This window comes from Barbus barbus, assembly GCF_936440315.1.
Source record: "Barbus barbus genome assembly, chromosome: 33".
NCBI lineage: Eukaryota > Metazoa > Chordata > Actinopteri > Cypriniformes > Cyprinidae > Barbus > Barbus barbus.
This window is the reverse complement of record NC_136761.1, coordinates 10,972,564-11,000,302: the sequence shown is the minus strand read 5'-3', so window position 1 is coordinate 11,000,302 and position 27,739 is coordinate 10,972,564. Positions and strand designations below refer to the sequence as shown.

Genomic DNA, 27,739 nt, shown 5'->3' with positions numbered 1-27,739 from the left:
GGTTTTGCTACACTTTTACTAAAAACCATGATTAATTTTCGTAAGGGATCAAGCCAGATATAGAGACAGTGACACAAATCATTTGATCTGCATAGATATTTCTTTATAATATTGTACTACCAAACAACATATAACATATAAAGATGTATTAAGTTCAGTATTAAGTTCAGATTATCTCATAGACATAACTGCCCAGAAAAGTCTTCTAGTACATTTACTTTATACTTTCCACTTATTACAGTGCAACTCTAACTAATAACAGCTGTTGCTTGTTGAAGCAGAGACTGTTTAGATATTTTGGCAGAGACAATTCTTAGTAACTGCATAATTACGTTCTCGAATATCTTTTTTGTCTTGGGAGTTAATGATGTAAAAACAGGATGCAAGACATGTTCAAGTAACCTCTAAAAATCTCCACACATCCAACACTTCACATCTCATCAGCTTCACTGCATGAACATGACATCAGATCACATATTCCATTACTGTTTTTCTGATTTGTTCGTTTCCATTGGTGTGGTTGGAGATTTTGCATTCTTAATTGAAAGAATACAAAAACTTTGGCCAAGAGGTGGTGTGCTGGTTTGTATCTAGAGGAACGTTCTAGAACGACTGGCATTACTGTAAGTTTATGTTTTTAAACAGCGAGTGAGATCAGGAAATTTGTACTTCTGAAGGGTCAATATCGCTGTTCTTGATTAGCTAAAAACCACAGGGGCTAGAAAAGTCAAAACATATGAAATTTCCACCATCAACAGTAATGAATCGAAAACAAAATCAAACTATGAAGTTGTCTAAGATGACATCAAGTCATTTCTTAACCACTTAATTGGTGTTTCCATGCTACAGTTTACATTTAAAAACCTGATTCACTTTTGGCTGAAGTGCTCATCCACAAGATTAGCTTCTGGGCATTGTGGGTCGAACATTTCAATAATACCAACCGCTGTTCATGTCGTGAGATGTCAGGAACCCAATAGTCTAACAAAATACACCCTAAATGACATAATGCTTTATTTTAAATCAGTTATAGCTTCTCTAAATGCTTTCTCTGTTCTTCTCTTTCTAGTTTTTTTTTTTCTCATTGGCGAATGCAGAAATAGTTTCAACAAATACGCTATCCTTTAACTTTTCTAAAAGCATGCGATGCACATATCTAATATTTTTTGGTGAAAACTATTTAATAAACCATTAGTTGGCATCCTGGGCTGCTGACATTAAAATAAAATAAACTTAAAAAGTTATTTTGTGGCACATCTGTGGAAAGCTACAGCTTTACATTAGCTTTATATATCATACAGGTGTGAAGCAACATTTCGACATCCGCTCTGAACTCTATAAATATATAAACAAACTATAAATAAGTGCTTTTTCTATTCATGTATGTATTCAGAAGCCATTTTGTAACTGCTGCAGTGGATGTTTATCTTTAGCATGCTTTTAGAATTATTGGGGAATTGAAAGATTGAATAAAGAATTTGCTTGACATCCTCTCCATAAAAGCTTTTCTATGATTTTGTTGTGTATATAAAGATCTTTTGTACTCACACACTCTGCTGTGGCCAAGAATCTTCCTGTTTATAGACATGAACTGCCAGAATATCTCTGTCTCTCCATCTAGACTCTGCTTCAGACAAAGACAAACAAAGGTTCAATCAGTAATGCCAAAGAGATCCTTTGAAAAAAATATTATTAGTGATTAGACATTATAAATATTACCATTTTAAAATCTGTCATTGTCCTGGGTTCTTGATGAAGGTAAGTGGCCATGGTGCCCCATAAATGTCACATCACATCTTGGATCCATTTTGTGTTGCAGTTTGCATATTTATAAAGCAATATTCAATATCGGTGTCTTATTTTCCTGAACTGATCACAATTTCATGCAGGATTACAGTTATACTAAAAAAAAAAAACAATTAAAAAATCTCACTTCTGTACCGTTATTTGCAAGTACATATAAGAATTAACATTAACTGAAATAAAATAAAATATATAAAATATAAAACAAAAATTTTATATTTTTTATATTTTAACTTTATGTACTAAAATAACTAAAAACAGAAATTAAATGAATAAAATCTATATAGACATACTCTATAAAAAACAACTGCAAAAAAACAACCAAATTTCTAAAACTTTTAACTAAAATTAAAATGAAAAAGAAAATATAAAAGTAAAAATTTATTCAAAACATTACTAAAAACTATAATAGTATCTCAGTGATACTAAAAAAAACTGCCCTTAGATGGTGAGATGATCATAATGGTTTTGGAGAATATTAAATATTTATGACTTCAAACAAACACAGTTTGAAAAAATGTATGCATGTGTATTTACATGACAGGTATATTCATTTCAACCGAAAAAAAAAGCACTGTAATAATAACCCTTCTCTTACATTTATGCATTTTGCAGACACATCTGTCAAAAGCAACTTAGACTGCATTCAGATTTGAGCTACAGGAATGCAGTAAAATTGTTGTAATGCAGTCAAAAGTCTCCTAAAAATGTTGATCTACAGGATCAAGGACTCAACCAGTGGCTGATAATTGAGATCACAGTCTGCTGTGTCTAGACTGCTATGCAACTCTCACGACACTTGTGCACATTCACACCCCATCAAAGCCATGTGTCCCAAAGCTCCTCTCACACCCAGCCTGCTCTTCCCAAACCACACGGCCCTCAGACGGCTGATCGTCCTCTTTCGTGCCCCGAGGTTTCGAATTTGCACTCCACCAATCAGCCTTTTGCGGAGGACGCTGAGTCAATGTTGCGTAAGCGACAATAAGTATTTCTGTCGGTTCATTTTAAGGACTGTTATGTAACAATACGCTCTCCCTCTCTCCATTTGCATCCCCCATTTCCTATCAAGTTATAAAAGTTGTTTTCACTGAGCAAGAGACAGAGGAATTTGCTCATTTTAGCTCTGGCAGCCAAACACAGAAACCCTGTCATTCCCTACAGATCATTCTCACCGGCCACAGATAAACATTTAAGCTGTGTTTTTCACTCAAAAACAAACTTTTAACGCCATGCCAGCAGCTATAGGTTTTTAAAGGACACGTTGAGGCTTTATAGGCAGAATGAAAACAAACAGGCGATATGTAGGCCAAGTCAACATTCCTTCCAACTTCCCACAGATCAGACGAAATTATATCGCTCAGCATTATAGGGTGTGGATAGCACTGCCAGATTATACAAATCAAAGCCATCACATGGTGCGTTTGAAACGTGACCTACAGGCAATTTCGACTTGGTGGGTCGGCCCGCTTTTCGCCCACTATTCTTTCTGCCATGTCACCACAAACCCTGAACCCCAAGTGTTTAAATTTGGCGTTCTGTGAGTGGTCGGTGTCTGGAAATTGTTCACATCCTGTTTACGTCGGAGATTTTCTAACCTCGAGCCACAACTGGCAGGTTGAGTCCACTAGTCAAATCTGCATTTTCAGCGAGTGCAAACCACACAATTATCGTTTGAAGAAAAAAAGGAAACCTTGAGAGTAGGCCACTCGCTGGGCCGTATACTGAATAAATATAAGCCACAGCCAATAATCTACTCCGAGAAACTTCTATCAATGTGACGAAAAGAATAAAAAGGCCACAAAATATTATCTAATCAAAATTTATTGTATTTAGCAAATAAACACATATAAACATCACCAAAAACTATTTACACTTGCAAAAATATAAACTGATCTACAGTAAACTTCGTACAAAATCTAAAAACGATGTACTGCTGGCGTGTATTTTGTGTGTCACTGTTGCGATACTGAAAATGCGAGGAGATATTAGTCAAAAAAGCTTATTTATTAGACTATTACCAATGCAGGAGACGGTTATCGCTCCTGTATTGAAGATACTTGATGTATGATTATACGCTATTCCTCATACCACAAGTTTATAGCTATAGTTCACTCAAAAATAAAGATTCATTTCCTTCTTCTGTAGACCATAAAAGTCACATGGAAGTCGATGCTTTGGTTCCCAAAATTCTTAAGAATATTTGGTGTTTGTCAGAAGAAAGAAATGCATACAATTTTGGAACAACATGAGGGTGAGTAAATGAGGACAATTTTCATTTTTTGGGTGTAGTATCCCTTTAAGATGCCGTTCATCTCCTCTGATCCACCTGTTTTCTCTCTCCACTGCATCAACGGCACTTGCAGGACCGGACCACCATGTTGGAGAGCTGTTCCACACGGGGGGTTCGGCCTAGGAAATAAACAATGGTGAGGGGCTCCAGGTCCTGAGGAACACAACACGGAGCTGCTGATGCTTCTGGATTCATTTTATTATACAGTGGGAGAATCTAAAAGAAGGACAGACAGAGAAACACTGTAAGCAGACACAAAAAACAACATCTAAATGCAACATTTTAAAGTGAACTCTCTCCAAAACTGCACATACAAGCATTCAAATGTCAATGCCTTTCAGTTTTACTGACAAAGAGAAGTATCGAGAATCGTACATGTGAAAATGGGCAGAGAATTGTAATCTAGTTTAGAGGAAGAAAGGAATCATGTCTTTGTTGCAGTTTTTCTGGCGATTATGGTATAATAGAAGACTTATTCACCTTACAAATGATTGCTGACTGCAAACATGCGACAAAACGCATATCAGATTATGTGAGAAAGTGCGATGTGCTGAAGCAAAACAGACACTATTTTTGTAATCAGCAACCCTAATTTAGTAAGAAACCAGCACTGATGATGCAGGGCGGTGTAATCTTTGAGCTGGCAGTTCTGATCCAACCTTCAAACATGTTCAGTCTGATTAATATTTACCAAGTTGTAGTGGTTGTCTGCGCTCCATAGGTAAGGACAGTCCCCCGCACAGAAATTAGCTTTGTACCCTTTTGGCTCGTGGATCCACTTCCAGTTCAAGTCCCGACGAAAATCGATATACAGAGACCTCAGACAGCAGTCCTGATCAGTCCTGGAGGAGGGAAAATGATTGGTTGCAATGCACTGTGCTGTGTTTAAAAAGTAATATACCTACAAATGAGTGTTTTTATAGGAGCAACAGACTGGATATATAGTTTTATTTATATATTTTATTTCCAGTTATAGATCTAATATTTATATTTTGTTTTATTTAACCTTGATTTCAGTTAACAATTAGTTTCAGTTAACAATAACAACTCTATATTCTTATATTCTTAAAAAAAAAAAAAGTAATACATAATTCACCCTTAGTGCTCCATGGAAGAAAAAACTCTGTAAATTATGTGAGCAAATAATGAGAGAATTTTCATTTTTGGGTGGTCTAACCCTTAAATAATTGCTGTCCAGTTTTGACTCCAGCAACAAATTCAGATTTGACTTAAATGTGACCATTTCTATGTTGCTTAGCACAGAGGAACCACTCCACACAACAAATACAATTTAAAAAAGCATGTACTCCCAGGACAGACAAGATCCAGACTGCATATCAGACATGACACTCCCTGGGCGAGTCGCTGCATGTGTTCTGTGGGTGTGTGATGCAATATAATCAAGACTACTATTTTACATGTACACGCATTACGATCAGTCTCATCCAGTGCTGAGTGTCTCTGTTGGTTCCTGATTGGTTTTTCATGCAATGTTTTTGTTTTAACTGGGGACACCTGAGCTTCTATTCAAAGGTTTGATATATGACTGACACTATTGGATGAGAGCTGAATAATGACACTACTGTATTCCGAAGAGCTTCTTATAGCTAAATTGGACTTGTTTTATAATTGATGAACTTTACGCAGTAATTGAACTGAACTGAATCAACACTGAACTGACTTGAGCTCCATAATGACACTATTGTCTTATTAGAGCTCCTTTTGTCTCATATTTGTTGAAGAATTTTCCTGCTTATTACTGTATGTATTAACAGTATGTATTGAATAAAGTGCTATATGAATAAAGGTAACCTAACAAAATACTGTATATTAAGCGTGATACTGAAATCCTTCAGAGCCATTTACACTACCCTTTTGCATCTGTTTTTATACTAGCATTCATTTTGTCGCAATCTAGCTTTTCTAATGTGTGCTGGCATGGAACATACAGTTAAGATTATACAAAAATATCTGATTCTCAGTAAAAAAATCAAGTATTCCAGAGACATGCTACATACACTCCAGCACTCTTTCTCTCTGTACCGTGAGCATATTGATGTGTCTGCTGCTGATCTCTTCTTGCGGTTTTTCTTGGTAGGACTGTCTAGACGGTCGGTGGGCAGCAGGGTTAGTATCAAATGGGGAGTTTTTGTGCTGAATTCAATCTGTCCTTTAGTCATGCCTGGTCTTCTGTTCTGCTTTATAAGGTCGTCATCAATGCCTGGGAAAGAATCAATCCAAAATATCAATGATAACAAATAATGCAATGAGTTTCCTATTACATTAACAATGTTCCACAAACATCTGACAACTAGGAAAGTGCATGTTTTGTTTTCATTCTGAACAGTATTTTTTTACTGTTTCAAACTTACTTTAGGATGACTAGGGAAGGCACTGAAGTTGGCCAAAAAGTCACTGTTTTAAAAGGATTAAAGTCAACTATCTTTGTAGAGCTGAGTGTTGCACTTGTCTTCTAAAGTTTTACATTTTCTTTATTAAATATTTTGCTTAAAAATGCACTTGTGCTGTCTTATATTCATACTTTTTAAAATGTAACTGTTGGGGGGGGGGCACAGAACATTTATTTTATTGCAGCATTGTGTATAATAAAAAAAAAAAATATATATATATATTGTGTTTGTATTATATATTTTTAATTAAGTAATTCTGCATTTAATTATTGACGTGTTAGGATGCTACGTCGTTGTTGTTTGAGTTGAATGTTTGTGGCCATTCTCAATTGTTAACCATATGTTCTGTTTTTGGATTGATTGTAAGTAATATACATGTTACATACACAATGGATTTGGACAGTGAGGAAGGCTGTTAAAAGTCAAAACACTGACTTTTTAATGATTTAGCCCATATTCATTAAAAGATTTTAATTTGCTACCACCTGATTGCCTTTCTTGTTTTAATTCAAAATTCATATTGATGGGAATATGACCTGCAAATCTGGCTTCCAACTCTTCACTCTTGTTAGGGACGATATTGTTTGTGGAAGGGACGAATGTACAGCAGGGACAGTGAACGCTGATCTTGAGTCCGAGATTCCTCTCTAAAGGAGAAAAAGATGATTTTTCTTAGAGAACGAAGTACTTCTCATTTGACTTGCTCTTCGGCTTCATTGAGCAGTAAATATATGTTCAAACCTCCAGATGAACTCACTGACCTCTGAACGCCATCCACTCCTTCACAGTCTCAGTGACGTCGACAGAAAGCCACGCCCCCTTGGCTCGAGGCTCAACTGTTCTGGAGTCGATGTACCTCTGAGACGGTGCTGTCACGCTGTCAGATTTAAGAATCTGTGGGTGTGAAGGGAAAAAAACACAAGCTTATTTGACTTACCTATTCATTCAGCTGCTAGTCTATTTCTTGCACTGTACAGCATGAAAAAATACGTGAGGAATCAAACCCTGAGGAATCATCTGCCACCACTCGCTGCTCATGTTTGAAACGACCCAAGCCTTTTGTCTGGAAAAACCACATGCGATTCTCTCACCTGGTATATTTCCACACGCTGCTCTGTGGTGCGCGCCTGTGGGTTTGGCGCTCTGAAGATGCGAAATTCTGCTTTGACCAAAGTACTGGAATTTCTCTCCACGTTGGTGACGTCGAAGCCCACTATCCTGAAGTACGGGCTCTGAGGAACTGGGTTGATTGAGTCTGTGGAACAAAAGCAGGATTCACTTTGGCCTTATTTACACTCCGTGGTCTGTGCGTGGTTTTCAGAGGGTCAACCTCAAGGAAATAAAACTGGCTTTGATGCCAAAGCAGCAGATGTAATGACTAACCCCTTTCAGCTTCTCAGAGGCCTCACTGAACTCAAGCTGCCTTATTATTAGCAACAAAATTGTATATTATAGGTACACTATATATGATAGGTGTTAATATGCCTTAGAGATATTTTCAACACTGTACATTTTTCGAATCTGATACTTTTATTGTATATAAACTATGTATGTAAGGGAATGTCACAGAAGCATGTCCTGGTCATATTACACCCAAAAATCAAAAGAAAACCAATAATTATTTTGCATGAAGCAGACTTCTTTTTTAGGGTAACAACAACTACTTTGTATTGTGGCATTAATATAATGAAAATTAAGCACATTTGACCTACTACTGACAATGTACTTTTATTTGTGATTGCCATTATTTTCAATAGTTTATTAGTTCACCAATACGCGATTTAATATGTGATTAGAAAAACTGCATTATAGTTGTATTATTTACCATAATACAAAACAATAAATATAAGAGACAGACTAGTAATCTGTTTGATATTTTATACTGATAGTCATACACTATAACTTACACTTTTCTTTTTTTAGGGCACCTATTTATCTAGAGAAAAGCACCAAAAAGGTTATTCAAAATAAATAAATAAATGTATTAAAAACAAAGACAAATATAAGTTTGCGGCGATTTAGACTGCAAAACTATTTTTCTAAAATATAACAGCATTATAATTGCTCATACATTATATTTTTATTGTAGTTATCTAATAATCAGGTTGTTAGTAATGTGTTAAAAAGCAGTAATTAAAATATTGCATATCGGTTATTGTTCATAATAAGGCAATATTGGTCTACTAAATACTACTAGGAATAGAATTTAATAATACAATATGCAATATGAATCATGTTGTTATTGTGTTAAAAAGCAGAAAAAAAAGAAAAGAAAATAATGCATATCGGTTATCGGTCATAAAAAGGCAATACTGGTCTAATAAATACTACTATAAAGAGAATTTAATAATACTATAGGCAATATGAATCATGTTTTTATGGTGTTAGAAAGCAGAAATAAAACTGAACATATTGCATATGTTCATTGTTCATGTTCATTGCATATTGCATAAAAATAATGCCTGATATGATATTGATAATATATCGGTTGACACTTATTTATTTATTCATTACTTCTTCATTAAGCAAAACATAATTCCTAATATTTCGGGGGTGAAAAACAACCCAGACATGTTCTTGAATGAGATTGCTTTAACACTGTAAGATATATTTTTAAACAATATAATCAATAATCTCCTTTAATTATTATTATTTTTTTTCCACACGCACAACCAATTTGGATATGGGCGAGCTAAACTGTGCACTAGTATTAGGTTTAATTACGCATCCATAACCACAATGCATTCTTTGAATGGGCAACCATATCAGATAAAATTCCATATCACTCACTCGTATCTGTGCGCAGTGGCATCATATTGATCCGCTGCACCTCTTTGGCGTAATAGTCCTCTTCGCTGCTCTCCCGCTCGCACGCGGCTTCGGCCTGGCGCGCGCGCTCCTTCAGCAGCTCTTTCGTGCTGTTGTAAAGTAACATCACCTCCACCGGTACCGACTCCTGTGGCGGGCTGGACTCGGGATTCGGAGGACTCCGGATGCGCAGCTTGCTCAAAATCTGTCCGCGCACCGCCTCGATCCTTTTCGATTTGTGGTCGTCCAAGTTGTAGGACTGACACGTGGAGAATCCCTCCGCAGACACAGACAGTTTGAGAACGAGCAAAGTTAGATTGATGAACCACATGGTTGATTGACAGATGCTATTATGCTCGGATGCGCTCCTCTATAACGCCCGGTCCGCTGGATGTCCTCGGGGAGGGCGCGCACTGAGCGCGTCTCTAGCAATGGGACAAACCCAAAGTGCGTAGGCTGCACTGCTGGCGCTCTGTGTTCACCAGGTGAATGAGCCGCTGTGCTGTCAGATAGGAGCTTTTACCTCCTCATACACTGCCTGACATGTCATTTATGTACTCGTCTAGTCTATTTGGGGTTAAAAAAAAATCAAGAAAGAAGACTGCGCAGAGGACATTAGCTGAGCTCGATGTGTGAATTCCAAGTAACTTAAAGGAGATCAGTTTTAAGGTAATTTTTGAGGCGCAAACGTTTAAGGTACGTCTCATGTAACATATTTTTGCGTCCCTAACGGTTAGCAAAACGACAACCGTCTTAAATACTTTTTGTTTTATAATCTATTTGTAAAATAAATATACAATAAAGTGCGAAACAAGTAGCCTACCTAGTTTTATGCTTTGTTTTTCTGTTCGTGAGCGTTACAGCGTTGGGAACACTTAAATGTTTGTAAAGGTTTTTTTGGAAATTTATGTAATATGTTGAACTTTACCAGTTCAGTATAAGCACTTTCTAAGACCCCCAACTGTTAGTTTGGACTTTTTTATGGTTCAATCCCAAGCTAAAAACCCTCCTTAATTCACACCCTGCATGAGCTACTAAAGGTAAAACAAATGTTAAATATTGGCCAGATTTCTTTGCATGTTGTGATGACAAGCGTAATACAAGAGTCCATTATTACAGACCATCACAATAATATGAATCCGTATGGAATCTATAAACACAGCCTTTCCATCATGCGTCCCTGGGTTTTAAGTATTTACCGGTAAGGTAATAAATGGAACAGTTCCTCATGCTCGTCTGGTATCCAATGATTCAGAGAGAAACTCCAAGTGCTGCTTTGAATTCTTGTGGTTTCTCTTGGAGCTTTTGTGAGGACCGCTAGTACTTTCTTTTAAAGTGACTCTCCAGCTCATTTCCCATGATAGCTATAAGAGATCAGGTCAGATTTTATTCTCTTTTCTTACAGCCTCGAGTCAAGATGCAGACCTGCCATGCAAATGTTCAATCAAGCCCTTGAAGTTGCTTTAGGAAAATAAAATTATCCCATGACAAAGACTGACTGTCTCCAGCATAGAGTTGAACTGGATTTAATATAAACAAAATGAAAAAATGCTAGTCTAGGCTTGGCCTACCAGAATACATCTTTTGCGAAGAGTAATCCATTTAAAAGGAGAAAGGGGGAAAAAAACGACAAGACCGTCAACAAAAATATCAGACGTCAAAGAAAGTCTTTGAAGGTGTGAACTTAACTACTCTGCTATAATTAAAAACACAAACCTCTTTGGCTTTCAGAGCTACCAAACACATCTCTTCAACAAAACAAGTCCCTAAAGTTTTCTGAAGTTTGAAAGGAAGAAAAAAAAAACATACAGCAGCTGTGTGTGGGAGAAAGGGAGGGAGGGAGAGAGTGAGAGAGAGGGAGAAGGAAGGACAAGAGAAGCATAGAAAACTACAAGGACTAAATATGTCTACAATAATAAAAAGGAGAAATCTTTTGGAAATTTAATTTTGAACATGTCAAGTTCTTAGAAATATAATAAACATTTGATTTAATGATTCAAGTCAATGGGTCTAAACATTCAGTGAAAAGTTTGAATATTTTGCAGATGAATTGAATACAGTTAAGTTGTGTACAACTTTATCATCTTTCAACTGTATTATCAATTTAACATTTTCATAAATATAATGAATTCCCATTTCAGTGCATGTTGGTTATGCCAAACTGACTTTGATTTGGTTGGCAAAAATTTTAGTCAGCCTTTTAATCAGATACTTTATGCAAAACATGTTCATCATAGAAAAGATGTTATTTTTGTTTATTTATATGAATTATATTTTAATGCATTTGTTAATCTTAATAGAAGCTTTGTTAAGCATTATACAATAATTTGGTTGTGTTATCGTAAAAAGTCACCAGAACAAAGCTGCAGAAGTGTATTTAGCAGTTTTCCTGTGAAATATTAGTATTTCTCATAGACTTTTCCAGATGGCATCATTGCATAACAACGGTGACACTTTTTTGGAATCTTTCCTTGGCAACCGTGTTTCCAAGCAGCAGCCTGATATTTAACAAAAATCTTTACAAACAGTCAAATATCCACCACAGCAGGCTGAAGTTACTGACTGACTGTTTCTTAATTTGTTTACCTTGGAAATAAGACAATGATCTTTTCTAATCCAATATTTCCCTCATGCATTTAACAGACCCGTTTAAGAAAAAAGACCCACTGGACACATTTAAAATAGATTTACTGGATATTAATTTCACCTTCCATTTTGTTTCCTGAAGAGAAATGATAGATATCCAAGGCCTCAATCTAAACTTTCCCATCCTTTCATTTTGTACACCCTTCCTTACTGTCTTTCCACTCCCTATCTTTCCTCTCATTGTTAATTACAGCTCACCATCTACATGATCGTTAATCTTTCAAAAACAGCTTTATAGCTGCTCTCTCCACCTCTCCATTATGACATCATTATAGTTTGGCCAAGAGGACTGTAATTGAACTTCAAGAGAAGGCAGAAGGTATACGACACCAAAAGCCTTGAAGAAATGAGATATTAGCAACCAAAAAGAGACACCAGAGGACTGGAATTTTTCAAGGGCAGATACCATTTCCAAAGAACGGCTATTTTCTTGTTTAAACATGAATTCAGCGTTTGATCTCTGGTTCTGAATCGGAGAAAATGTGGAATAATCTTGACATGGATGCGGAGCCTCGAGCGCGGATGAAAGGAGCGGTATTGCAATATAAGATTTAAAAATAGAGAGCTTGAAAACAGTTTATCCCGTTTTTTTCTTTTAACCTCCCTCAAGCTAAGTATAGTCGCTGCCTTGCCACGTCATCTTGCTCTCAGAGGTTTCTGTGTGATATGAATAAGTCCTTGGCAGAGTTTGTTCAAGAACCTACTACAGCTGACCTAGATAATCTCAGACAAGAGCACTGACTACAGGAAGACAAACATAATGAGACTACAGCAGGTTCATGACTTTAGGTACTGGGGTATTATTGTAAACAAAACTATTAAAAACCTTATTGTTAATTAAATATAGCTGAAATAAAATTATTAGATTTAAAAACTGACTAAATGTTAACTTGACAACTAGTTAATAAGTTTTAAAGGGATAGTTTACCCAAAAATGAAAATTTGATGTTCATCTGCTGCTTACCCCTAGGGCATCCAAAATGTATGTGACTTTGTTTCTTAGAACACAAACGAAGATTTTTTTTAACTCAAACCATTGCAGTCTGTCAGTCATATAATGGCAATCAATGGGACCCACGGCTTTGAGAGTAAAAAAAACATACACAGACAAAGCCAAATTAAACCCTGCGGCTCGTGACGATAGATTGAGGTCTAAAGACACGAAACAATCAGTCTGTGCAAGAAACTGAACAGTATTTATATCATTTTTTTTACCTCTGATCCACCGCAATGTCCAACTGTCCTGAGCGCGTTCACAACATCCGGTGCATGATGCGTCAATGTGATCTGGCATAGTAGATCTTTAGACCTTTTCGCGTCTTTAGACCTCAATGTATCGTCACGAGCCGCAGGGTTTAATTTGGTTTTGTCTGTGTATGTTTTTTTTTTTTTTTTACTCGCAATGCCGTAGGTCCCATTGACTGCCATTATATTACTGACAGACTGCAAAGGTTTGAGTTAAAAATATTCATTTCTGTTCTACTGAAGAAACAAAGTCACCTACATCTTGGATGCCCTGGGGGTAAGCAGATGAACATAAAATTTTCATTTTTGGGTGAACTATACCTTTAAATATGTTAAGTTAGTTAAAGAATTGAAATTACTAACTCAGAATAAAAACTAAAACTGAACTAAAAATAAAATTAATGAACCTAAATAGTAATAAAAAAACAATAAAAGGTGTGTGTATGTATATATATACACACACACACACACATACACACTAAACAGTAATAAAAAACAAAAAAAGGTGTGTATATATACACATGCACACACACTCACACCTTATATATATATATATATATATATATATATATATATATATATATACACACACACACACACACACACCTTTTATTGTTTTTTATGTATTTCTTATTGTTTGCTTATGTATATGTATATGCTGTCAAAATTAGAGCGTTAACGCAGGCGATTAATTTTTTCAGTTTAACACGTTAAAATGATTTAACACCGTTAACGCAGGGGCGGGGCCTAGGGTTGGCCACCCCACTCATAACTGCTAATTCTGTCTCTTTTTTCTGAATTTATTCAGTCGCAGAACGTCGTTACGAGCGCATCAAACAGCGCTTCAGCGTCAGGCGAGAGCGCAGAAATGGTCCTGTGCTCGCAGCGCGTGCTCTTCAATACACGCACAAAGGTGCCGGCGCGCGCATAGCCTGTATCATTTCATATCAAATCGCGAAACAAACTACGAGCATGCAATGTGTTCAGTTAAGTCCTGAAGTTACCAAAAAGGCGATTAAAGCTGCCATAAAACTGCGTGCATGTAATATGTTATATATGAGTTACATTAAGAACATGTCTCTGAAATGGTTTTCAAAACCGCCCTGGAGGATCCTCATCAACACCCGATTCAACTCGTCAGCTCATTAGAAGACACTGAAATGGGTCAGAAAAGGTAGAGTTGAGAAAAAATAAGATGCGTCACATGCAGCTCTTAAAAATATAGCAGCCAAAACAACCTAATAACCAGCTGTGATGTCTGTTAATCAGGAATATACACTCTCAAAAAGGATGTGTTAATTAATAACACATTTTTTGTGTTATGGCTATTTTAACACATTTTGTGTAATTTTAAGTTGATCATGTGTAAAAGAGAGAGAGAGAGAGAAAGAGAGAAACAACACAGTGTGTCCAACACAACATGTGTTAACTATCATCCAATCACATTGCTGCTACGTCACTCCGCAAGCCGTTAAGCAATTTCGCGCCTCTATCTCCATCCATGGGTGACTTGGATGCACATGTCAGGTATTTGGATTTATTATTTTTAATTATTAGAAACTGTCATATATATGTTTAATGTGAATTTTTTAGACGGTCAAATGTGCGTTTAGTTAGCAGCCTCTAGTCATTCATACGGGTATTTTCGGTAGTCACGAGAGGCGGTGTTGAACAGGGCGAAAACGGCGTCAGATAGTTAATGCTTCACACATTATTATTTCTTTACATTTTGGTACGTTTGTTCCTCGCTTTCTGGAGAGAACTTATTTTTAACGAGTTTTATGTTTTTCTTTGCTTGATTTGTTGCCAATTATATGACGTCCGATAAAACGCTGCGGCCATGGCAGGATTGTCGTTAATGAGTTTGACAAAGCGGTAGCAGCTAGCAGCTAACTCTTATCACTTTCACTGCTATCCGTCGCCTTTCTTTCATTAAACAACATAATCTATTGATGTCTTGTTAAATGTCTTTAAATAATACTATGATGTATTACTGTAACGTTTAACATTTGATTGACTTCGACATTCGCATGTCTTTATCTCAAAAAGGATGTGTTTAGGTTTATATCTTGAAGGTTTATCTAGCTTTTGTTAGCTGTTTTTGTAATAAATATTCATTATAACACTGTTTGTTAACTACATTTTACATTATGAATGTATGTGTAATCAGTATATGTATATAACAGATTGGTGTTTTTCTTTGCCTTTTTTACTTTGGATATAACATATGCTGAAGGGGAGGAGGACTCCACTCAGGAGTGGATGACTGTGATCAAAAGGATGAAACCATCTCCAGAAAACCTCAATACCATCAAATTGGGCATGGAGAAAACATACAGTAATCGCAGGTTATGGATTGCAAACACGTCCCCAACAGTGCAAGAGATTTTTGAACAATATCCTCGATTTGTAGACATGCCATACTTGGTAAGAACATCTTGTGTTTTGCATCTTGTGTTTTGTGTTTTTTTTCTTCTAGCTAGGTATAAATAGACTTGTCAGTACAGGGACAAGGCTGCTAAATATTAACATTTAAAGTCCAAATGAATTCAAAATGTTTTTTTTATATACTTTGTTAGTGCACATTACTAATCTTGTGATGAAAAATTCTATGCAATTTAATTAAAATAAAGTATAAAATAAAGTCCTTTAAACATCCTTTAACCACTCCCCTCCAACCATCAGTCTGCTGCAAGCTAGAGATTGTAAGGTGCACTGAAATCAAGCTCCACCATTTATTTTACTTCAATCAGTTTAATTCAAATCATAAAACTGAAGTATAGTAGTTTTTTTTTTACTGTTATGATTGCATAAACTTAGATTTGATCATTTGTGAACATACTGAGAAAACACGGTAGTGTTGTAATTGTGTATTGTATCCTATGTTGTAGCTTGACACTGAGTTTGGAAAAATGTTTCCTGGGAAGGCTGACCTCTTTCTTCGAAAATGGGAAGGAAATATTGTTCCGAAGTTGCAAAAGATGTCCACAGTGAAAGATCCTCTGGTCATGCAAACTGATAATGAGAGTGAAGGTAGGCTACTTTGCTTGTTCTGTCAAACCGTTGTTTTTCTTTCAGTGGACACCATTAGTTTTACTAGTTCTCTGAAGGCAAAGTTGGAGATCAAAGTCTGCCATTATTTCAGCCATTTGAAAAATGCCATTATATTTTGTGTTTTTTTTTATTATACTACAGAGTCATGTTACAGAGCTCTTCAAATTCTTACTACACTGCTGCCCCCCACTGCGTCCGGAAGGAGCAAAGGTTGGGCCAAATGCAGTACAAAGTCAGCCCTTTCTTACCTCTTGGACATTAAGCCGGTAAGCAGCTTGATTGCCCTAATATGTTTATGTTTTAGTTTGTTAGTTTTCTGTGCAAGCACTTTGTGATGTTACTTAATTACATGACTCTCTAATTTACATAAAACTATACTGTTTTCATTTTGTTTTCTTTTAGGGATGCACAATATTAGGTTTTTGTCAGTATTTTTTAGCTCACTTTGGCTAAGTATCTTAAGGTTATTTGTGCATTTTACTTTTTATTTTGTTATAAATAGACCAACAGCGGCCACTAAACAAACAAAAAAAACGCCTTACCGAATGAACATTAGTACCAAAGGGAGGCTGTTGCTGCTGTTGTCACTGCACGCTATCACACTAAACACATCATTCTGTATGTGCATTCTCAAATGAAATGCAGTGATACAAAACAGTGAAGTGATAATATTGTGCATTCCTATTTTCTTTTGAACATAAATAAGAAAATATCCCTGGCCTTCAGTTCAATGAATGCAAATGAATTAAAGAGATGGTTCATCCAAAAAAGTTTTATTACTTAGTCAGTAATTATTCACCCTCATGTCGTTCCAAACCCGTAACACCTTCATTCAACTTTGCAAACACAAATTAAGATATTTTTGATGAAATTCAAAAGCTTTCGGACCCTCCATAAACAGCAACACACCTGAAATGTTCCCAAGCACAGAAATGTAGGATATAGGTAAAAGAGTCCATGTGACATCAGGGGTTCAGTTGTGCTGATATGAAGCTATGATACATTTGTGCTCAAAGAAAACAAAAATAACAGGTTTATTCAACAACTCTTCTCTTTATCATCTGCCGTGGTGTGCTGCAGTTTTGGAGAGAGTATCACGACGTATGCACAGGCTTTCCTGTCCATGTAAACAAAGCACTCGTCGTGTTTTGTTTATGAGCAGAGGACAGCAAATGCATGCCTTGTTTACATCAAGCGGAAGCAAGTACATGCGTCATGATACTCTCTTCACAATGGCGGCATACAGGCAGCAGATGGAATGAGGAGGAAAAAGTTGTTGAATTTGTAAAATTACAGATGAATCACTGATGTCACAGACAATTTTACTGATGTCCTTTCTACGTTTCTGCATTTGGGAACATTTCAGTTTTGTGTCAGTTTTGTTTCTGTTGCTGTTTATGAAGAGTCAGACAGTTCTCAGATTTCATCAAAAATATCTTAATTTGTGTTCCGAAGATAATAGAAGGTCTTACGGTTTTGGAACGACATGAGGGTGAGTAATTACTGACAGAATTCAAATTTTTGGTTGAACTATCCCTTTAAGAAAACCTTCAGTCACTTGAATTGTTTTAATAATAGCTTTTAAAAAATGTACTTTTATGTTTACAGGCTGGAACCAGCATCTCCAGCCTCCTGGATCATTCCCAGACAATGGTGGAAAACCATCAACCCCACATTGTCTGTTTAGGAGCCCGCAGTTCTACAGCGCAATACATCATTGTGGCCGAGAATGACAAAGTCACCATTCCACTCAACGATAACAGTCTGACGTGTGCCATTGACAAGCTGTTCAAAACGTATTGGGTTTGCAATGTACAATATCCTGTCCAACTTACATCGGTCTTTAATTTCCTTGAAAATGTATATGACATTCCTTTCTCTGGTGGGAAGAGATCCAAAGTTGTGGAGCTTATTTCGAAGCTTCAAGCACTATCCTAAATTGTACCACCATGTACATATGTCCAAGGTGTAAAAAATCAACTTCAAAAGACGTCCGGAAACTCATAATTCATCTTAGGCATGTCCATGCACTTTCTGATGGACAGGATTATACAATTGTTTGTAGTCAAAACAATTGCCAACGAACATACCATAACTTCAATTCTTATACTAAACATCTCAATAGAGAGCATGCTCAGGTTGCAAACCCATTACATTTAGAACAAGACCGTGACACCAGCACGAGTGAGGACTTTCCAGCTCCATCTTGCTCTGCTGCTGTTGATATTCCAGAAAATAATTTTGATGGCTCCAGTACTTGCAGCACCTCTGACTACCAAAGCTGTGCAGCAGCATTTGTTGCAAAAATGTACTCCTCTTCAAATTGTACTCTGACTGATGTGCAAAGAAGCATCACATGCACAAAAGAACTGCTCTGCGAAACCCTGGACTGTTTGCAAGAGAAAACCACATCTCTGCTTAATCGTTACTCTATACCCAGTGATGAATTGCAGACTTTGATGGATGAATTTGAAAGAGGACGACATATGTTTGAGGAAGTTGATACCCCCTACAAAATGACCAAATATTTTGCAGCAAACCACTCTTTCATCAAGCCAATAGAAATCTTCCTTGGAAACAGAGGTGATACTGCAAGAAAGCAAGGTACATTAACTCAAGTGTTAATAGCAGATACATGTCAGTACATATCTATTATTGATACTCTGAAGTTTCTTTTTGACAATGAACAAATGCAAAAGCTCTTTGTGGATTCAACCGAAAGTGACGACAAATTGCGTGATTACTGTGATGGCTCACATTTTAGAAATCACAAATTGTACAGCAGATATCCTCAAGCTTTGGCTATGAACTTGACACATGTAGCACTGTTCTCGTTTCTCACTCTGTTAATGCGTTCGGTCAGACTTTTCAAACTGGTTGTGTAATTGCTTTAAACCGTGACTTAAGAGAAGAGCGTCTCTTTGGTGACGTTTTACACAGTTCCACAATGTGAAAAAGAAAGGGTTGTAGTTTTTCTTAGTTCTATCTCAACTGTATTTTCACCCACACTTGTATGCATATGCTGTCCAAAGAACAAATGAATATAAAGTCATTAATTTAAGCAATGCTGCTGATGTAAAACCACTTCACATGATTTCTAACAAAGAAAACCTGTTTGTAAATCCAAGATATAAAATTGTTTAAAAATCTTTATGAAATTCAAATGACATGTGAATATTGCCTTTGTGAAAATTCAGAAGTGAAGTTTTAATAAATATGTATATATTTGAAAGAAAAAAGTTGTTTTTTGTATTGCATTCATTGTAACTGGTAAAAAATAGCACATATGACACAAATTGTGTTATCAATGACACATTAGTGTGTTAAATATTTTAACACACTGAATGTGTAAAGAAGAATAACACACTGGTTGAGTTAAAAGTAACACAAAATGTGTTGTCCTTAACTAGACACACGGGTGTGTTAAGATATAACACAGGTTGTGTTGTTTTTAACACATCTGTTTTAAGAGTGTAAGAAAAAAGAAGAAATCAATAACTTTAATAGTTTTAAGGATTCATCTGTATTTAGTTTAGAATTTAGTGTTTGATAACTTTATTCAATTTCTGTTGATTTCTGCTGAGGGGCACAGGTACATAAATATGACATTTATTACAATGTGTTTATGTGAAGATTGTTTTAAGTTCACTTAAATTATGCTATTTTTAAAGTCTAATACATGTTCAAATTGATTTCTCTTAATTATAATGTAAAGTTGAATGGCTATAGTCAATGGTTAAATATTAGTGGGAAACATTTTTATAGGGAAATCAGTATTAATTGGTATCAGTGATACTGGCCGCCAGTCATAAAAATAAAGATGCCATTCAACAAATATTAAAAATATACTGTCGTTATGTTGTTTGTACATTAATTTGGAGATTGAATGTGAAATTATTGCAATATAAAAGTATATTTAAAAACTTTAATATTAGGTGGGATTAATCGCGATTAATTTCAGAAAAATGTGTGATTAATTAGTAAAAATTTTTAATCGATTGACAGCACTATATATATATATATATATATATATATATATACAGTCCCCTCCATAAGCATTGGAACAGTAAAGACAAAATTGCTCTGTTGGCTGTGGAGTCAAGACATTTACAAATATGTTTAAAAGATGAATATGAGACAAAACTACAGAATGCACATTTTATTATTAGCCGTTTCAACACATACATGTTTTACCAAATAAAAAGAACAGCACTTTTAGAGTTCTTCCCACTCATTGATGTGAGCATAAGTATTGGGACAGTTGAACATAAGGCAGATATAAAAGATTAAAAGCTATTATTTAGTTGCAGATCCCTTGCACACAATCCCAGCAGTGAGTCTGTGACCCATAGACATCACCAGACTCTTGGTCTCATCCTTTTCCCAGCCTTTAATGCAGCCAATTCCAATTGTTGTTTGTTTTGGGGAGTTTCTGCCTTTACTCTCCTCTCCAGCTGCTGAAATTCATGTTCAATCGGATTTAAATCTGGAGATTGACTTGACTTTCCATTTCTTTGCCCTTATAAATTCCTTGAATGAACTGGCAGGGTGTTTTAATTAAATTAAAGCACTTCCCAATGAATCTGGTGGCATTTTCTTGAATATTGGTAGGCAAGATGGTTTTGTACCCTTCCAAATTCATTCTGCTACTGTCATCATGCATTAAGTCATCAGTAAAGTTGAGAGGGCCTGTTCCAGAGGCAGCCATGCATGCCCATGCCATGACACCACCTCCACCATGCTTTACAGATGAGGCTGTGTGCTTGGGATCATTTGCAGTTCCCTTTTTTCTCCACATTTTTGCTTTCCCATCACTTAGATAAAGGTTCATCTTTGTCTCATCGGTCCATAAACACAGTTCCAAAACTCTTCTGACTCACCTTTGTGCTTTTTTGCAAACTCTAATCTTGCCTTTCTATTTTTGGTGCTGGTCAGAGGTTTGCATCTTGCTGTGTAGCATCTGTAATTCTGTGTCAAAGTCTCCTGAGGACAGTAGATTGTCAGAGCATCACCCCAGCTTTCTGGAAGATGTTGGTGATTTTACAGACACGTATTTTAGGATTAATTTTCACAGCTTTTATGATTTGTCTGTCATCAACTACTGTTGTTTTCTCAGCCGATCAGGTAGTTGTTGGTTGCTGGTGTCGCTGGTTTCCAAACTCTTGATTTCTCCATGCCCTTTGTTTTTGCTATAGCTCTAATTGACTTCCTCTTTTGAATGAATGAATGAATGATGCATTTATATAGCGCTTTTATTGTGTATTGCCATACACCCAAATCGCTTTACAATCATGTGGGGGTCTCTCCTCAACCACCACCAGTGTGCAGCATCCACTTGGATGATGCGACAGCAGCCACAGTACAACAGCGCCAGTGCGCTCACCACACACCAGCTACAGGTGGAGAGGAGAGTGATAGAGCCAATTCAGTGGATGGGGATTATTAGGAGGCCATGATTGATAAGGGCCAGTGGAGGGAATTTGGCCAGGACACCAGGGTTACACCCCTACTCTTTACAAGAAGAGCCATGGGATTTTTAGTTACTACAGAGAGTCAGGACCTCGGTTTAACGTCTCATCTGAAAGACGGTGCTTTTTACAGTATAGTGTCCCCATCACTATACTGGGGTGTTAGGACCCACACAGACCACAGGGTGAGCACCCCCTGCTGGCCTCACTAACACCTCTTCCAACAGCAACCTAGTTTTCCCAGGAGGTCTCCCATCCAGGTACTGACCAGGCTCAACCCTGCTTAGCTTCAGTGGGCAACCAGTCTTGGGCTGCAGGGTGATATGGCTGTGGATATGGCTTTTCTTTTAGCATCCAAATTGCTTGCTTTTCTCTCAAAGTCAGCTCCCTCATCTTCATCCTGGTTTGTGTGTGTCATCATCAAATGCAAGATTCAGAATGCAGAAGTAATGGATATAACTGATATGACACAATCCCTGCTTTTAATATCTGAAGAATTAATGCAACAGGACACAGCTGATCACTTAGAAAGACCTGAGAGGCAACTGTTCCAATACTTATGCTCACATCAGATAGAGGGATGAAACTCTAAAAGTGCTGAACTTCTTAGCTGGTAAAACATCTGTGTGTTGAATCACCCAATAATAAAATGTGACATTCTGTAGTTCTCATATTCATCTTTTAATCATATTTGCAAATGTCTTGACTCCACAACCAACAGAGCAATTTTGTCTTTACTGACAAATACTTTTGGAGGGCACTGTATATAATTACATACACACGTGGTCAGAATTGTTGGTACCCTTGGTAAATATGATCAAAGAAGGCTGTGAAAATAAATCTGAATTGTTAAATCTTTTGATCTTTTATTAAAAAAAATAAAAAAAATAAAAATTAAGCTTTCATTGGAGAATAAGAATTTAAAATGGGGGGAAATATCATTATGGAATAAATGTTTTTTTTCTCAAAAACATGTTACATGTTACTGGTACCCCTAGAAATTCTTATGAGTAAAATATATCTGAAATATATTCCTATTCATATTCACAATTTTGAGCACTTCAGGGTGATTATGAACATGAAATTATGAAACTACTATGTTCTCTAACCTCATCAGGCATTATAGGTGTTATTATAGTATTATTATATACTTCTATACTATTTTGGCAAATGGAGGTTTCAAAAAGTATTGAACAAAAGGGTACTGTTAATTATGTCCAATGTGTATTAGAGAAAAACATTTATGTCATACCCCCCCCCATTTCAAATTCTTATTCTCCAATGAAAGGTTAGATTTTTGTGAATTTTTCAAAAGGATTAACAATGCAGATTTATTTCTACAGCCTTCTTTGATCATATTTACCAAGGGTACCAACAATTCTGACCACGTGTGTGTGTGTGTGTGTGTGTGTGTGTGTGTGTGTGGTTAATCTTTAACTTAGTGGTTAACAACTTTATATACACAAAAACATGACACCTGTTAAAATATGAATATAAAACATATTATTTAGGGATAGATCAGATAAGATACAGATAATATAACCGAAGAGACATAAGCAACTGAAATAAATGAATAAATAATACACACACACATTAGTATTATTATTATTATTAAAAAAATAGTCATTATTGTCATTATTATTTGCAGGTCGCACCAACAAGTAATAGATTTTGTATAGAAAAAAGAATCTAATAAAGCCCAACTTAATCAATACAAATTTATTTCATATTTTACAGTGACAGAAACAACAAAAAGTAAATAGCAACCAAATGCAAAGTAACCACATGTTAGTTGAACATGACTATATAAATCAGAATTACTTGTGAATTATGGTCTTATATTTATCTCCGTTATCCTTTGAATAAAACGCCACCCCAAAAACGTGGGTCTGATATTCAGTATCTTTTCTTCTGGGACACGTGCAGCAGCTTGATCTACTCGCCTTCATTGAGTAACATGTTGGGAACACCTTTGGAGATTGGGAACTCTCTGCCAGATTCAGGACACTGTAAACACCCCTCTAAAACCTCAACCTATGAGAAAAGAGAACACCGCTATCAGCACTAATTCACTTCAACAAAGTTCAAATTTGACATCTTTCTCACCAATGTAATCAATCTTTTTTTTCTCTCTTTTGGGAAGTCACAGAAATGCTATCATTTCTTTTGACTTCTGAGAACCCCAGACATGTGAAAAGGGTCCATGGAAAACTACTAAACTATTAAAAAGAAAAGCATTAGTTTCTATAAGTCATCTGATGTGTCTCACCTCCAGAAGAATTCTGTGAACTTTACGCAGGAACTCCTCATCATTTTCATAGTCTGGTATGAGAGTGCTGGGCAGGTCTTGAGACTGTCCAAGCTGTTAAAAACACTTCATGAGTATCCCTCAATCCACCAGTGAAATGCAATGAGAGACATGTTAATATCAGCCGATACTGATGTATCATGCACAGACAAACACCTCCTGCTTTCAGTACTTACTAGAAAGCTGTACAAATCCACCCTCCTTATTAAATATCATTAAATGACATCCAGTTGGTCTTCACTCACCCATTCTGCTGCCTGGATCAATGCACTCCACTCCAGCTTAGGAATCATTCGGCTTACAAACTGAGCATTGAACTCCAGCTCATTCACTTTCACTTCTGTTGCCTTCATTCATGAGCCAAGACAGAACAAGAGTCAGATTTGTCATTCAAAAGCATAATGTGTGTCTACACACACACACACACACACACATTAATATGTATTCATCTTCGGCAGTTGACATTTCAAGCTCTAACACTCATGTTAATTCAGCTTATACGGTCACATATTTTGTATTTTGATGGTCAAAAATGTTTCATAGACATGCAGCTTCCCTGTAATTTTCTAATATGTTTGATTTTTGAGCGATGAGTTTGTAATCCGCCCTAAATGACGGATGCATGCTGTATTTATGTGTAACGTGATCTAAAAAATAAACACTTATTATTAATAAAACACTGTACGTCAAGCTCACCTTGATAATAAGTGGGTATCCTTTAGTCACACCTTTCACGTGGGATGTTAACATGTTATGCGTTAACAGCTTCATCTCAGCAGTATGTGACTATTTATTTCAGAAACAAAGATTAATGATTATAAAAGCGTTACGTTATAAACAACAACCACATGCGTTTTGGCGATGACTGTATGCAACCTCTAAAACAAGCACCCTGAGAAACAAAGCGCGGTGTATTTGGTTCCGCGTGCAGAGCTACAGTAGCTGACTGCATTATGTCGTTATAAGTGGAATATATGTAATAATTTCAATGTAAGCTGTAATGTTATGGCTAAATTTCAGTGACTAATTTGAGTCTAAATTACAATTATACAAATGTGTTTCTTTAGTGGTTCTGAATGTTGATGTCAAACGTCTTGTTCAAAAAAGTGCTAAATTATCATAATGTGCTCCAAACTAAAACTCAAAATAATTTTTGTAATTCTGTAGCCTGTGAGTTTTACTATAGGCTATACATGTGTATGCATTAACTGTTTGCTGTGAGACAAACACCTTGTCACATAGCATAAGATATATGTTTAAATCTATTAATGTAATTTTCTAGAATGGTGCAGAAATAAAAATCTGCCTTATCAAGCTATATAAAATTATTTATTAAATCACACTATTATTGCCTCTGGATGAAACATCTACAACAGTAAATCACAATATTTTTTAAAATGCACATTTTTATTCCTTTTTTTTGTATTAATTTGTTTACACATCGTCTTGGTACTATACAGGTAATTCTTACAGCGTATGATATAGTTGTGATTCATATCGCGTATGAATCACATAGCCAGCCAGTCAACCACCAATACACAAACATCATGCATGTCCTGACACACTCACTCAAACACACATTGTACATACTTAGACACAAATAAAAACACACACCAAAAACTCACTTCCCTCACACTTATGCAATTACCAAAAAAGTGAATGTAACATTACCCATAAGCTCTTTGTCCACCAACCCACTCCCTACCGCTTCTTCCTGCACAAGGACATCAAATGCTCAACATTATCAGTTTTACATTTCACTAGCCATTATTACACATACAATAAAATATTTAAAACATGTAGGAAGGCAACTAATGAGACAAAAGCAAGCATGTTTGATTGAGGAGTAAATGGCAGATAAAAGGCTGAATCCGTCAAGAACATGCCTGGGTCATATTTCACCACAAAAACAAAAGAAATACTATATTGTACCCCCAAACAAAAAGTTTGCATTGTGCATTATTTTTCATGACAATTTAACCACATTTCGATACACAAATCTCATTATTGTAAAGAAAAGAAATCTACTGCAATGTGAAAACATAATAAAATAGCAAAGTATTTATTTATATTGATGGTATATATATATATATATGTGTGTGTGTGTGTGTGTGTGTGTGTGTGTGTTGTATTGACTTTATACTGATTTAAATATAAAATACTGCATTACAGAGATGAAAATTAAATGAAGAATTAAATGTACAATATCTGGATGCGTTACAGATGCAAATATGTGCAATTGTCAAGAAAATTATGTTGCAATACAGGAAATCCTAAAACAGGCTTTATTTTCTTTATGTATAATCTTGGTGATTTTGGGGTGAAATATGACCTGGACATTTTGCAAGATTCACCCAACAAAGGACAAGACAATAATCCTTCATTAAATTCTGAAAGACGAGAAGATGAATAGAAAACAAGAGTGACCCCCTCCCATACAAAGACTGCATCACTCAAATAACCAATGCATTCTTTTACGCTTAAAGAGTTTAAAACAAGATCTTTATAATGTCAATGAAGTAGAATTATGGCACAAAGACATCAGGATAGAAAGGACAAAGAAGAATCACTTTCCTAGTGTTAAATGAAAAGGCCACCTCAACGCATTCAATAAGTGTTTCACCTTACCTAAATGAGTATTTAACCTCAACATTATGTCTGAAATACTCGAGAGGATTTTTCGATTCAATCAGATGTTAAATGAGGGTTTCAGAGAGGGAAAAGAAACATCTGGTCTTGAGCTCACAGGTAAACAGAGTTACAGACTGATATGATTGCATACGTTTCAATACTAGATGAGACTGAGCTGCACTTGGCTGTCAAAAGTGCAAGACCAAAATATTTGCATTACATGAAACAATGTGTGCAACTATGTGGAAGTCACTTAAAAATGGTTCAGTTTCCATTTTTTTGTCCTTTGTTTTTGCATTGCTACTCACAGATAAACTCACATTCACACTCTCACATTCATACTAACAAAAATCAGACTTCATTAACGCCTGTCAATCTCATTCTTGGCCATCTTCGGTGCGCCATTTTAAAAAGTCTTCTTTCCGCGCATCTGGTTTAATTTGGTTCCGCATTCCTCCCAGTAGGTTTGAAGTGGCCTCTGAGGCAACTATAAGTGGACGGACTACAGTGGGCGGGATCTGACGCAAAACCCCGCCCACTGCTCCAGGAAGACCTTTCTGCTCGTGACCACGAGACGCGACATCACACAGGGTCTGAGCGGTGTCAATCACTCCCTGGGAAAGACAAAAATGGCACGAGGACGTCAGTGATAAAGAGAGTTGGACTAGCCATAAACACTTTATATTATACATTTATTAACTAAATAGTCGCAGAGATGTACCTCTCTGACGGTATCATAGGCTTTGGCCACACCCTCTCTGAGGTCAGCTGGTTGAGGGGTGCGCCTGGGACGGGGAGTGGGACGTCCTTCAGTGATGTAACGGGTCAGAGGTGGAGTCGGAGATAAGATGTCATACACGGTCTCCGCAGTGGCCTGGAAATATATAGAAAAATTAAATATTAAATAAATAATTACAAATTAAAAATTGTAATTAAGGCAACAAATATAATATGTAATTTAACAATTAAAATCTAATATATAAACAATATATATATAATAAAAATATATAAAGTAACAACAGATAGATATACAAATAAGATAAATATAAGAAATCTATCAACAAAACAATTA

At 36.2% G+C, this 27,739-nt stretch overlaps 4 protein-coding genes across 6 annotated transcripts in view; 1 reads left to right on the top strand and 3 right to left on the bottom strand.

Annotated features, from left to right (window-relative positions):
* Positions 1-3,613: 3,613 nt before the first annotated feature.
* LOC306853227 (transforming growth factor beta-2 proprotein-like) lies at positions 3,614-11,110 on the bottom strand. The gene is made up of 7 exons (XM_079390480.1): positions 9,298-11,110; positions 7,599-7,762; positions 7,269-7,401; positions 7,044-7,154; positions 6,140-6,317; positions 4,788-4,938; positions 3,614-4,312 (listed from the first exon to the last, which is right to left on the bottom strand). The coding sequence occupies exons 1-7, from the start codon at positions 9,644-9,646 to the stop codon at positions 4,154-4,156; spliced, it is 1,245 nt and encodes a 414-aa protein (XP_079246606.1). The 5' UTR covers positions 9,647-11,110; the 3' UTR covers positions 3,614-4,153.
* Positions 11,111-14,691: 3,581 nt separating this feature from the next.
* LOC306852834 (uncharacterized protein) lies at positions 14,692-19,489 on the top strand. Of its 2 annotated transcripts, XM_079389935.1 has the most exons (5): positions 14,861-14,938; positions 15,443-15,633; positions 16,098-16,239; positions 16,402-16,526; positions 17,869-19,489. In XM_079389935.1, the coding sequence occupies exons 2-5, from the start codon at positions 15,469-15,471 to the stop codon at positions 18,196-18,198; spliced, it is 762 nt and encodes a 253-aa protein (XP_079246061.1). In that variant the 5' UTR covers positions 14,861-14,938; positions 15,443-15,468; the 3' UTR covers positions 18,199-19,489. The 2 variants fall into 2 exon arrangements, with proteins under 2 accessions (XP_079246060.1, XP_079246061.1); XM_079389934.1 differs by having other exon boundaries at positions 14,692-15,633.
* Positions 19,490-23,432: 3,943 nt separating this feature from the next.
* On the bottom strand, positions 23,433-24,930 carry LOC306853565 (multifunctional methyltransferase subunit TRM112-like protein). The gene is made up of 4 exons (XM_079391068.1): positions 24,733-24,930; positions 24,282-24,383; positions 23,998-24,090; positions 23,433-23,762 (listed from the first exon to the last, which is right to left on the bottom strand). The coding sequence occupies exons 1-4, from the start codon at positions 24,805-24,807 to the stop codon at positions 23,664-23,666; spliced, it is 369 nt and encodes a 122-aa protein (XP_079247194.1). The 5' UTR covers positions 24,808-24,930; the 3' UTR covers positions 23,433-23,663.
* A 500-nt stretch (positions 24,931-25,430) lies between these two features.
* LOC306853354 (autophagy-related protein 2 homolog A-like) overlaps positions 25,431-27,739 on the bottom strand; it is a 29,469-nt gene continuing 27,160 nt past the window's right edge. For both annotated transcript variants that reach the window (XM_079390680.1, XM_079390681.1), the window contains exons 41-42: positions 27,389-27,541; positions 25,431-27,281 (exon numbers count right to left, since the gene is read on the bottom strand). In XM_079390680.1, the coding sequence (XP_079246806.1) occupies positions 27,045-27,281; positions 27,389-27,541 (390 nt within the window). In that variant the 3' untranslated portion in view covers positions 25,431-27,044. The remainder of the gene's footprint in view (positions 27,282-27,388; positions 27,542-27,739) is intronic.